Genomic DNA, 13,618 nt, shown 5'->3' with positions numbered 1-13,618 from the left:
CAATCAACAGACCTCACTGACCTAATGAATGACATGTGTGAGAAAATATCCTCATGTGTACTTTTCAAAGAAATCGATAAAAATGAATTTTCATGGCGCAAAGAGAAAAACTTTCAGTCCAAAATTATGTCCTTTAGGCTAAGGGAGACGATGATTAAGACAAGGAAATGATAATGGAATAAGTGGTGGAATAAACATGTGGGAGGAAAGGGAGCTACCTCGAAAAAAGAACTGGGAAACGACATTGTCCACCACAAACTTGCTTGGTCGGGTTTAAACCTGAGACCTCACGCACTAGAAGTAAGTGCTCTACAACCGAACCACCGTACCCCCTTGGATGAAAAAAGAAAATGTTTGTGGACAATAAAAAAAAACTCGGTAACATAAGGTTAAACTATTACTTAAAAAAACATTTCATTTTGACTGTAGCAAGAGGACAGTACATAATATGGTTAATAAGAGACAATAATATACAATTATCGTTACTCTTAAACTAATTTTAAGTGTTTCTTCATTAATGTTTTCAGAGATGTACTATTTCTTGTCATTCTTGTAATCTTGTAATATACTGCAATCAAATAAAGAAGAGAAGTAAATAATTCTTAATTTACTGACTTTGATCTTTAGAATTTATCTTACCGTAGAATAGTGTTGATTTGTGGACCATTTGAGGTCTTAATTTAAGTTTTAACAATTATATTCATACATATATAGGTAAAAAAAAAAAAAAAAAGATTTTTGCGAAATTGGATATTATTACAAATTATCCATGTAGGTATTAATACATTCTGTAAGATAAGTAACAGAGGTAGTAAACTCACTAAAATCATGATAATCACAAACAGCTCGCTGCTACAGAAACACACCAGAAACACATTTTTATCTTTTAATAATTTCAACAACTGATACTAATTAATTTTTTGAATGACTTACCTCAAGAAGAAAGATAAAACTTTCATAATTAAACACGGTCACAGGGATCGAACCGAAGGTCTTTCGGATACATACGCAAGCTATAAGTCACACGGTACTCCACCCTACTTGATGGACTTCAATAGAACTGACCCCTTTCCTCTGTACCTCTTATATTATATTACATTGTCTGGTACTCTTGTTCGATATCACTTATCGCTTCTGGTGTTGTGTCTAAATCAAGATTATTTCAATTGAAGTCAATGTACTGTAGGCTACTATATTGTAGATTACAAATTTTATCTCATCATTTAAAAAGGAAAAAAAAAATATCCTTATGACATACTTAATAACAGATCATTCATTGACTGCGTGTGTTTATAAACAAATCATAATAACAATACTAGGGCAGTAACACCTGCTGGACAAACGGGGTTTTGAGATTCGATTTAGTTGTTCCATGACCTTCCACAGAACTATCCACTTTCACTCTTTTGTACCTCGTCACAATGAGTTTTTTTTTTTTTTTTTTTTTTTTAACAGACAAAAGATTATTACTGTTATTATTATGGTTGTAGCATGCTTAACGTTCAGCTCATCAATAACCAACTTAGAACAAAGGCATTCAGGCAAGTGGGTTGGGTCTGTGACTATAGCTATACCTGGATTTTTGTTTGAGGAGTAGTAGCATCGTTAGTTTTTATTTTATTTTATTTTTTAAAAAGAAATTTGAACCTTCTCCAAATGGCAACCAACATCATGGTTTTTCTTGTACGATGCATTAGACTCAAAATGGAAGATGTTACAAATCGTAATATTTAAAGTGTAAATATTACTATGTAAGTAATATAATGCTGAATCGAAAAAAATAAATACAATGGAGATTCGTAAGGTAAGTTTGTATGCAGATACCTATAATACTTTTTCAGAAGTGGATTTAGGAAACTTGTTCAAAACCAGCAGCGTTATTTCAGACTTTACTTGGGGAAGGGAGTAAAACTATTCATTATTAAGTGAATGTCCTGCTGTGAAATCAAGAAAAAGAAAATAAAACAGCCTGGATTGATATAGGCATTCTTGTGGTGTCAGTTTGCCATAAAAGTGTCGCTTGGCTTCATTTCGCAACATGGGGAAGATACAGTACCTGTCAATCTACCATCCAAGGATCTGTGGTATGTCCCACTTTTGCTTATTAGGATCTGAGTAATCCACCATAGAATTATTAGGTAACCAAAAAAGTTCTTACCGCTTTTGACGTCCTGTTTGGTGAAGTGCTAGAAACGGTGTTGCCCAGAGAGAGGAAACGGTGTTGTCAAAGTGACAAGATTTGGGACTTTCTTGTCTTGAAAATGTGTCCTTACAGTGCAGTCTCTCTCGTCTCGTGAACAACACTAGAATTGACCCAAACGTCGGAAAAGCGATGGGGATGTACAAGTTGATCAAGTGTGTACCCTACACCAGGGCGCAAAATTTCGAAGTCAGACAAACTCGCCAATCCAAAAATGATGGTCGCCAGTATCAAATTATGAGAGGTCCCTCCCTACTCCATGTCCTTTGGTTTGACAAAGAAAGACATTACATCAGGTCATACAATTTGAAAACCAGACAGTTAGATTCAGGATAATCAGTTTTGAATTGGACAATTCATATACGTGTTAAAAAAAATATCTTACCTTAAGACTTCATGTTTCTATAACGCTCTCTCTGTACTGAAGTACCAGCTGATCAAAGTCCTTAAGTGAAGGGCCATTGATGGAAATTGTCAGCAAATCATCCAGTGTGCCAGTCTTCAGTGAATTCCAGTAGGCAGTCTTAACTCTGTTAAGACTGTTAAAGCGTCTCTCACATGAAGCAGTACTCACAGATGAAACTGCACAAAATGTGACAATTGGAAGCAAATTTGGGAATCTCGTAATGAAGTTTTCACTTTAAATCTTTTCAGTGGCTGATTCAACGTCAATGAAGGAAAAAAAAAAGTTTATATTCTGCCTACTATGCTAAGACAAGGTCCACTTTTTCACTATAAATCTTGTTGCAAGTACTTAAAAAGCAGTTTTGTTTCTTCCACACCAAATTCAATGATTTTTCCTTTAGGAGGCCAGCCTAAAATGTCAATTTATGAAGGGACAGAACTACCTCTGATGATACAGATTGCAACAGTTCTGTTATGTACATTTTCGCATTCTTGAATCATTCCTACTGAACACTGGTCGCCAGCTCTAAATTTCTAGTCGTCAATGGTAACCTGGCGACCGGAAATTTTGAGCCCTGCCCTACACATTATCGGCAGCCAAGAAGGAACAACGAGTGACACTCTTTTTGTCATTGCTGCGTTGGCACCGCAACCATATTTGATCGAGTGCCCAAAAGTGACGAAAACAGAGACTAGTATAGCACTTGTAAGAATACCAGACATTGGTTGTCACTATATGACCCTGTGCCTCACACCACAAGACCATACAATGGTATGCAGAAGTCTTGCTGGAGACAAATATATATAGTCGTGAGAATACGATATCATTATAATTATTTTATTATTAAAGATTTGAGAATTTAAAGGTGTATTTGAAGTCGCAGAAGGTGTCAACCAAAAAACACATATGACCAACGAGCAAAAGGGGCGGATGATGGGGGACGTGAAGTATGCAGAGTTTATGAAGGGGGCACCATGTAAACAAGCTTGAGAACCATTGCATTAGAGGATTGCGAGCCCGAGCTTGTTGAAGTGAGAGTCTGAACTAACGTGAGCCTAACTGAAATTAGTAAACGGGGATTCTATTAAGGGTATTAAGCATGAGGCCCGATTGTAAATACTATTTACGAGCGCTCCTAAATAGTAGGCAGAAAAGTTAATTTTTAGAACTGTTTTATAAATAGCAACAATAATAATTGGAAATGGAATTTTCAATTAATATGCATAAAACCTAAATAGAAGCCTCTAGTACTAGTCGAAGTCCCCAAAGCTGAATTCTAGTGGCAAGATTGATTGATTGAGCACCATTAATAGGATCACGCAAGTGAGAGTTGTAAGATTGTAATGTCAGTGCGCATGTCCGTCCGTTACTCCACACAACTCTTGAACGAAAGCGAATTTTGGAATTCTTGCAATAGATAAGTAGAGCGATTATCTCGAGCGATTTCGTTACTGGAGCCAATCCGTTAACATATCATAGATAAGGTTGAATTTAACGGTAGATATCAGAGGCGGATCTAGAAGTTAAAAACTGGGGGGGGGGGGCAGCCAGAACCCACACTATGATAGATACATCATCAGTTTACTATAAACTTTCAAAAATATATAAATAATAATTTATATTATTTTCATCCAAAAAACTGGGGGCCTAGGCCCCTCAGACCCCAAGTTAGATCCACCACTGGGTGGGTGACATACTACGCTTTTTTTTTAAAATATCTCTGATGTATGTTACTCCCTTCATCTTGAAATTGTGAAGTTCTGAGTTTGATTCCGGTCCAGCATATTTCAATCACATTACTTACATTAGAAAAAAAAATCCGAGGAAATAGGTAGGCGAAATGCATTGGTCTCAAATCTAACACACATAGTACAGCACATTTCATAGTGCTGCTATACGATTGAAATACCAAGAAGTCCACACTTTAATATACAGAGATTTGTATAACACTCTTAAGAAGCAATAAAAAAAAAAATAGTGATTGTGCTGTACGTAAAGAATGGTTGTTGAAACAATTACGGATAAAATCTACGTAAAAATGAAACCACTTTCGAATGTAAACAACTATCACACACCTTTCAGCGCGTACTGATGCGCTTCAATGATCCCATCGAAACGAGCGGTAGCACTTCGGCACACATAGTAAAGAGTCGTAACCAGTTCTTGTGTGTTAAGATATTTTTTTGTTTTTAATAAATAAAATCGTATAACAACAACAGCAATATGGCTTCTGCATTTTAAACTATTTTAACAAATAAATTCTTATTAAAGCTCACAGAGAATGCTATTCTAACCGTGCAGAATTTAAATAAGCAATCTTGCTGAAACAGCTGTCAAATTATAAAAAATTGTAAATGGTTCCTAAGTCCCTACTTTGAAGTACAGGGTGTCCAATATACAATGCACCCCGGAGTTTGGGTTAGTAATACTTTTGAACCTGAAGCGATACACAAATAATGGTGATACCAAAATGAAGCTTTGTTCATGTATATATTTTTAAACTAGGAAGCAACGATTGAAGTACACTAGGAACCACACAGTGTTGCCAGATGTAACCGAAGATGTATATCTTTTTTTTTTTTTTTTTTTTTTTTTTGCAAAACGTAAATTGACTCATAACTCATACGTATGGATGATCTATCATTAATTTTCAGTTTGCTTAGTTGGAGTTATTTGGAAACTATGGAGCAGAAAAAATTCGTTTCCACCGATAACTAATCGGATTAGGCCTCTGTAAGGGAGAACTAGGGAAATCGTAGTTTTCATAAATTAACACTCTGAATTGGCAACACTGCTGATGTTTCAATGCATCAAAAGGTGTGTTAAGGATCTGTCTACATTATGCAATTCCTGGAAACAATGAAAAACGAACTTTGAAATTATCATGATAAAATTTTTACTTACATATACACCCAGCAACACTGCTATTCATTTCTATGGGGCTATTTAAAGCAAGAGATATACAAGAACGATTCTCGAACTATTCAAAACCTGGAAACGAACATTCGCAATGCCATTGAGAACATTAACACTTCTAATCTTCGTAAAGTTGCTGCCAACCTGGTGAAACGTGTGAACCAGTGTTTGAATTAAAACAGGGGACACTCCAAGCATCCACTGTAGAGCTGGTAACTCATTTCTGATAGTAGCAGTGTTGCCGGGTGCATATAGGTAAACGTTTCATCATGATAATTTCAAAGTTTGTTTTTCATTGAAGCCAGACGAATCTATTTCCCCGACATCACTCGGCACTGGAACATTTTTAAAAAAATCAATATATATACATAAAATTACTTAAATATAATCTTACCTTTTGTACAGTTGTGTTCTATTGGCACTGCCATCACAGGTACAGTTGGCATCGTTATGGCACATGTCGAGACAGAAAAGAATTGTCACTAATTCATAGGTGAAAACCTGTGTAATAAAGTAAAAAGAATTCATGTAAATAATAATCACATAAATCTCTTAGAAATTTAGCTCTTATATATATATATATATATATATATATATATATATATATATATATATATATATATATATATATATATATTGTTGGACCTGCATAACTGCAATTACTTGATAACTCGAAATTTTCCATATTACCTTGAACTAGCTATAATACTCAACGTTAAAATAACTAAGTCGAATGTTTAAAAATTACAACCTCTATAAGTGGAATTTTAAGGGTTCCCTAATCATATTTGAAAACATCGCTAACTCGAATTCTGGCAACATTGCAAATAAAGAACCATAGATTAGATCTACCAATCTATCAAATAATTATATCAATTCTTTCCAGATGGCAGTTAAAGTTGGTATTGATTGACACTAGCATCACTTATTACTAACAATCGATTCAACTGCTTGTTATATTCATAGAGTAATGCTAATGGCTTTAAGTTAATCTGCGACGTTGCCACATTGTGAAATTCTGATTCCCGATAGCGACTGAAGGAGACCTCGGAGGGCATAACATCACATAACATATTCGCTTTATTTTGGCCTATAGAATAGTGCTCTCCAGTCCGTGGGCGCCATTTTTAGATCACTCGATATATCTACAGTGGATCCTCGATAACTCGAAGCTGAAGGAACTGCATACAAATTCGAGTTATCAAGGTGGCCACAATAAAAGTTCGAGATACCGAGATTCCGTGTTTCTCATTAAAAGTGACTATATAGCATATATAACTCGAAGTTTCATTCGTTCAACCTCTGTAATTCGAAGCTGTGAGAATTCCAAGAAAGAAGAGTTATTGACCTAAAAACTGGTAAAGAGGGAGTTTCATGTCTAGACACAAGTAAAACACATACTATAGTACACATTAACAACGACAATTAAGTAAAAGCATAGATCTGTAGCTTCGAGTTATCAGTCACATCAAGAGGAATTCGACTTATAGAGGTAAACTTCGACTTGTACAGGTTCGCAGGTACGAAATCTCGAGTTGCCGAAGTTTTTAAATACGATTGTGGAACCCTTAAAATTCGACTTACCGAGATTCTAATTTTTAGACGTTCTACTTACAGAGGATACTTTAAATTGAGTGTTACAGATAGTTCAAGGGAATGTGAAAAATTCGAATTGTCAAGTAATTCGAGTCAAGTATTTCGAGTAAAGTTCATGTGGGCTCCCGCATTGTATTTATGAATATGCAATATTTGACATAATTTGAATGCATAATTTGTCTTAAAATTCTCATATATGTCTTCTGCATCTGAATGGGGCCCCCCAAATTTACAGATAAATCGGCGCCCTTGATTCGAGTTATCGATCTCCACCTGTATATATGTAGTAGAAAAAATATTATATATTTAAGATTATTTAAAACATAACTCTATAAAATATGTTTAAGGCAGGACCATTATGAGCATGGCAAACGTCAAGGTTATGAAATAAAACATTATATAAACTCGGCTCAAGACAGTAAAGATGATCACCCATTCGCTTATAAGGACGAAAAATATCCAAATATTTTCGCCTATTGAACCCTTAAATGTGTTGAAGCTCGCATATTAGCATTACGCTAAAATATCCATCAATAAAATATGATCAGTCACCATTAAACTCACCGTTACCAGTTACGGATCTAGTTCGGGGCCAGAGGGCGTAGGCTCCCAGTTTTTGAATGATAAAAATAATTGAAGCTATTATCTATATATTTTTTAAAGTTTATAGTAAGCTCATGATATACCCATCATAGCCTGGGTTCTGGCTGGCCTCCCCCAGTTTTTACCATGTACCAGTGCCGTGCCGTGGAAAATCAGCGCCCGGGGCGAGAGCATACGACGGCGCCCCCATACATATATTCCAAGTATTTTGTTTCTGTTTGCCCCTTTTTCTCCCGATTATTTCGCCCCCTTAGGGCACGGCCCTGTCATGTAGTCCCGCTACAGATCATTACCCGTGAAAGTGTTAACGAATTAACTCTGGTAATGAACTTTGTTGAGATAGTTGCTCTAGCCACCTACTGAAAAAAAAAAAAAAGAATTCAAAAATTCCCTTTCGTTCAAAAGTTAGTGTGAAGTAAAGGACGCACTAACATCACAATGTTATAAGCCTCACCAGTGTGATCCCAACAATTGGGAAGAGCAGTTGGCAATGGGATATCTTTTATTAAATTCTCGTTAAATGTATTGTTTCAGCACTTTTTCTAAGGGGAAACTATATTTACATATGTTCACTCATGATCTGATAAAAATAAGTTATCTCAAAACAAAAACGCTCCCACAGGGGGTCCACCGACTCCAGATCCTCCCCCAACTTCCATTTTCGTACATTTTCTCAATAATTCGATTCCCGGCGGGAGCTCATGTGGTTCGGATTCCACGTTAATCAGTAGGTCCACGTCTCATATAGCCTCGCTGCTGAAAAAGGACCTTAAAATCAACTCAACTCATTTTCTCAATAAAACTATATTTGATGTAGCATGAAAATTACATCTTACACTTTATCTGCACTCTTTCTCTTATAAGAACAATCTAGTTCTATCATTTTTTTCTGAAGATATAAGTGGAAGTATTATACAATTACTTATAGTCTTTTCGGGTGCAGAATAATACCCGTTCAATACTACATACACGTAGTGGCTTGTGGTATTGGACTCCCTTGACAGCTAAGACCCCCCCCCCTAACAAAAATTTCTGGGTGCCCACCTATGTCGAAACATATTCTGTTGTGTGACTCATGGAAATTATTATCATTTCAGGTTTTGTCTTGTGATGAGGGGGGAGGGGGAACACTCTTGACATTTTCATTCGTATATTACTATAGTATTATTATATACCTAACTCAGGGAGAAGTAACTGCTTCCCTTTTTCCTCCCCTAAAAGACGCCATTAGACCCTAATGCAAACAAACAGAACTGTTTTGTTTCTCAATCTTTTGCGTGCCACTTACAACAATGCGTGGGCAGTACGTCAAAGATTGTCTGACGTCCGAAAAAATAAAAATGAATACGTATACAATCACTCTCAGAGCACCTACTAAATATTCACATCCATTTCACGTTACAAAATCCTCAAATTATGACCAAAGTATTTGTTTTACTGCTAACAAAAAAAGTAAACTTTAATTATTTTCAAGGGCGAACTTTACAATGCTCGTTCCAGTTGGAATCCTTACGCAGTCACGATAATTACACTCGATTAAATTTAACAAAATGAGTTCAAACTTCCCTAGCTACAAGTTAACCCTACCCTAATTTTCTCTACTATACTCTTTTTAACAGCAGTCCTACTTATCGATGCGCAACTGTAGCGTGTAATGTAAAGTTTACCCACTTTTACTTTACCTACCAATTCAATGATCCAGTGCAGAAACAGCATGTAGTCTGAACGGCTTGGCTTTGCAAACTGTATTTAAAATACCATAACACACTTCGCCGACGAAGGTTCCACATCGAATAAGTTCATTGTAATATCAAGTCCACTATCTCATTATCACCCACTTTACCCTAACAGTAGGATACCATTCTATCAAGCAATGTCTCAAAAACGAATGATAGCGCTACACTCGAGTTGAGCAGACCAATTTTGTTGTGCAATACTTAACACTAACACAAGCTAGCTACTTCTTGTCGTTACCTAAAAAGCCATTTATTTATGCCTTCTCCAGACTATTTGCACATTGATAGGCTTCAGACACACCTGTTCCGTAAATACACAAATGATAAGCTTCAACTCTCCAAGTCTTTCACACATGCACATAACGAAAACACTATACAATAGGTTACATCGAACGCTTTGCCTTCCCCAGTTTTCGATAACATTTTCCTTCAAACTTTCCTCTTATCAGGTCGCTTTCGTTGTGGTATGTGACTTTTCTTGTATTTGGTTTTGGGTTTCAGTTAATGGATATTTTACTCTCGTTAAAGTACGTTCACTACATGTTTGATGTTCTTTTAACCGCTCGTTTCTTTCTGAAATAACTAAACATATAGGCCTACCATGCCATCTTGCCTATTTATTTGCTGTATTTTTACTAATTCAAATATATTTGTTCTTGTCCCTGAAATACTGGTTCATCGCTAGGACACTTATAAAGTATTCAAGAGATTGGAAGTATTCGAAATTTGGTCTACGGACAAAGTTTTAGATTATTATTATTATTATTATTTCCAAAGGAAATAAAAATTAATACAAGTCACAATTTGATTTCTAGAGTTACTGTCTCGTATTGATCTGTAGCCTACTATAGAGTGATCAATGTCTATACAATGTTTATTTCCAAAGCAGAGATCAAAGTCAATATCAAATTTTGGTTTCTGTAAGCATCTAAAAGCTGCTATAGACAAAATGATTGAAAAAAAATCGCCTGCCATTAATATTTAACAAAACTTCATTATAAGTACGCACTGAATTGACTTAACATTTAACAGCTTTGCTCCATGTATTTTCACGAATTCTAGTTCTAAATAGCAATTAATGATTTTTTTTTTTCACTGAAGGCCGGTCAGATGAGTTCCGTATATTGCGTATAATACATAGGACTTTAAGGGGTTTGGTTTACCAACAAAAATTCATTTACATATTTACCCAGTCTGTCTGTATGTCCATCCGCCCAATAGATAAAAATCTCAAAAATTACTTGATGTATAGACATCAATTTTGGCCAGGACGTAAAGAGTCGGAAGTTACGAAATAAGTTCGTTAATGGAGGTGAACCATCTACTCGATGCGAAGATATTACCCCTCCTTGTATTTCCATAGGACAGCGTTTCCCAACCGGTGTGCCGCGGCACACTGGTGTGCCCTCAATGAGCCGCTGGTGTGCCGTGAGGAATCAAAACAAAATTATTAATTTTATAGCAATCAAATTGTAAAACGTAGGGAAAAATGTATTTCACATTACGATGAATCTCTACTATGAATCTACAATCTTAAGTTTCATATCGTGTAACTGTTCTATAATACATTTCTAATGTTGGAAAAAGTATGTGTTGTCATTCTTATGACCATTATTGCTTCTTTATTGTTGCGGAGTATTTCGCAACTTAAAAATTTAAAATATCATTCAATCCTTTTGACAAATTACCTACATTTGTGTTTTAAAAGTAAAAGAGATTTGTTTTGTTCGTTCGTTATTTAGTGATTTTCCTTCTTAGTAAAAGGTGGGATACAGTTTTTAAAAAGAAAGCGTATTTTTAAAAACTTGAGTCCAATATTTCGTTGCAATTGTTTTCTATTTTTAAATTAGAATGAAAAATAAGCATAGTGATTTACCCCGGGGAAAAACCAGTGTTCAAGCTTTCTTCTCTGTGAGAAGGAGATCCATAATCACAGAAAAAATACCACTGTGTTTTATATTTACAAATAATATCTGTAAGTGTGCCGCGAGAATCCAAATAACACCTGTATTGTGCCGCAAGTTGAAAAAAGGTTGAGAAACGTTGCTATAGGATGTTATTATAGATGGGTTACCCCTTGGTAACATGTAACCCAATTGTACTTACAAGTAAGGTTAGTTGCATAGCTACCATTCCGTTACTCCAATATTCTACCCAAACTCCATCACATGGTGTAATACATGTGGCATGACGTGTACTTTTAACATTAGAAAACCGAATAGGAACTAAAACGGAATGTAAACAAGTGCTTTAAATTTGATGGAATAATCGTCAGATCATAATGTGTATATTGCAAGCATGTGTGTATTCTAATAAGCATTTTCACGTAATTAAGGAAAAAGAGAAGATCATATACGCAATGGTGTCATTTAAATCAGCTGTTGATAACGTGTGTGTTAAAGCCCCCTACGGGGTGTTCTCATTTTAAAGGGAGCATTGCAACAAAAAGGGTCAATTAGGAGGCGATAGACTATTTAGAGAGCATTTAGGATGTCATGAATTACTGTACGAAAGCTATTAAACATTTTACAAATGATCAAAAGTTCAGGGCTTTTTACAAATTATTATTATTATTATTATTATTATTATTATTATTATTATTATTATTATTATTATTATTATTATTGTCCAATTTTGTACTTACGAAATATATTCAACCAGCATAAAAATTCCGTTATCATGGCTTTTAAAAAAGTCGGTCAAGTAAACGCTCGTTGGTTCTTTCCATTTGGAAAGTGAGGGCAAGTGTAGTTTAAAAATTGAAAAAAAAAAAAATGAATTTTTCGGGAGAAAATGTAAAAGAAATTACGGCTAATGTAAGACAAATTATAGAAACAAAATTTTCTTTCACTTTATACCTATAGAGCTATATATTCTTCAAAGCTGACTTTAAGAACTGAAGCTTCAGACTTTTGTTCAAGTCTTACGTTCAACCTTGTGCATCGGCGGATTGTGCTCAGATGACGGGAAGGCGCTCAGAACAATTGCACTCACCCAAGGGGGCACCAGGCTCGAAAAGGTTGAGAATCGCTGTTGAAATCATTTAGCAACCGATTCTATTAGCACCATTCATGTAGAAAGATCAAGGAAAAATGAAATGAAATCTTTGAGTTTTACGTCCCACGATTATGCCGGTTAGGTTAAAGGAGACGGTGGTTATGAGAAATGAATGAAATGGTGGAATTAAGAAAGTGAGAGGAAACGGGAGAACCCAGAGAAAACCCACGAGCACGGTGTTTGTCCACCACAAAGTCCACACGACCCGAGCTGGGATCGAACCAGGGACCCCAAACACCGGAGGTGAACGCTCTACCACGGAGCCATCGCTCCCCTCCCCCAAAGATCAAGGAATCTATTGGTCATCCGATTTCTTCAAATATTAAAAAGAAAAAAAGAGCTATATAGCTTACAATCACACGCATTAATATAGCTATTTGAGTAAAATAAGTATTTTAAATAATTACGGAGCTCAATGTCCCTTTTCAACCATGGTTGCTTGAGACATAGACCTTACAGCTCGACGTGCGATCAGAATAGAATAAAATTCATGTCTCCCACATGTAGCCCTATAACAGCCACACCCACGAGAAGCTCAAAATAGCCTCTTATTACATTTATGCTTATTCAATAGTGTCCATATGTTCAATTTATTATGTGGTAATCAGAAGAAACCATAAGAGAAAAACATTAGCTAGTCTCTTCCCCTCCCCCCGTTTCACACTTAAAACTGTCCAATCTTCCTGTGTAGCACTTATTGTATTTTGATTTTAAAATATCTTCTTCCATCAAATTTAGTAACCTATTTTTGAAATGAAAACTTGGATTACACGTCCCACGGTTATGCCGGCTAGGCTAAAGAAGATGGTGATGATAAGAAATGAATGAAATGGTGAAATGAAGAAAGTGGAAGAACACGGGAGAACCCCGAAGAAGACCACGGGCGCGGTGTTTGTCCACCACAAAGTTCACTTTGCGCGAGCTGGGATCGAACCAGGGACCCCATACACCAGAGGTGAACGCTCTGCCACTGAGCCATCGCGGCCCCCTAAAAAGCTATTTTTATCAAATGTGTTAATTAATAGATTTTTAGACCGTAAAATCATGTTGGGTGTATCTTATGGCTGTCTACACGTGTTCTTACACTTTCAAAAAACATGATTT

General features: G+C 35.9%; 1 protein-coding gene across 2 annotated transcripts in view; it reads right to left on the bottom strand.

Annotated features, from left to right (window-relative positions):
* Positions 1-10,064, bottom strand: part of LOC145680322 (BTB/POZ domain-containing protein 2-like) — a 38,884-nt gene extending 28,820 nt beyond the window's left edge. The window contains exons 1-2 of one of the 2 annotated variants that reach the window (XM_081750695.1): positions 9,696-10,064; positions 5,917-6,023 (exon numbers count right to left, since the gene is read on the bottom strand). In XM_081750695.1, coding sequence (XP_081606821.1) covers positions 5,917-5,981 — 65 coding nt within the window. In that variant the 5' untranslated portion in view covers positions 5,982-6,023; positions 9,696-10,064. The other variant, XM_081750694.1, reaches the window with a different exon arrangement.
* Positions 10,065-13,618: the final 3,554 nt, after the last annotated feature.

Source organism: Thermobia domestica, chromosome 3 (genome assembly GCF_964235325.1).
Source record: "Thermobia domestica chromosome 3, izTheDome1.hap1.1, whole genome shotgun sequence".
NCBI lineage: Eukaryota > Metazoa > Arthropoda > Insecta > Zygentoma > Lepismatidae > Thermobia > Thermobia domestica.
This window is presented reverse-complemented; position numbering and strand designations above follow the sequence as displayed.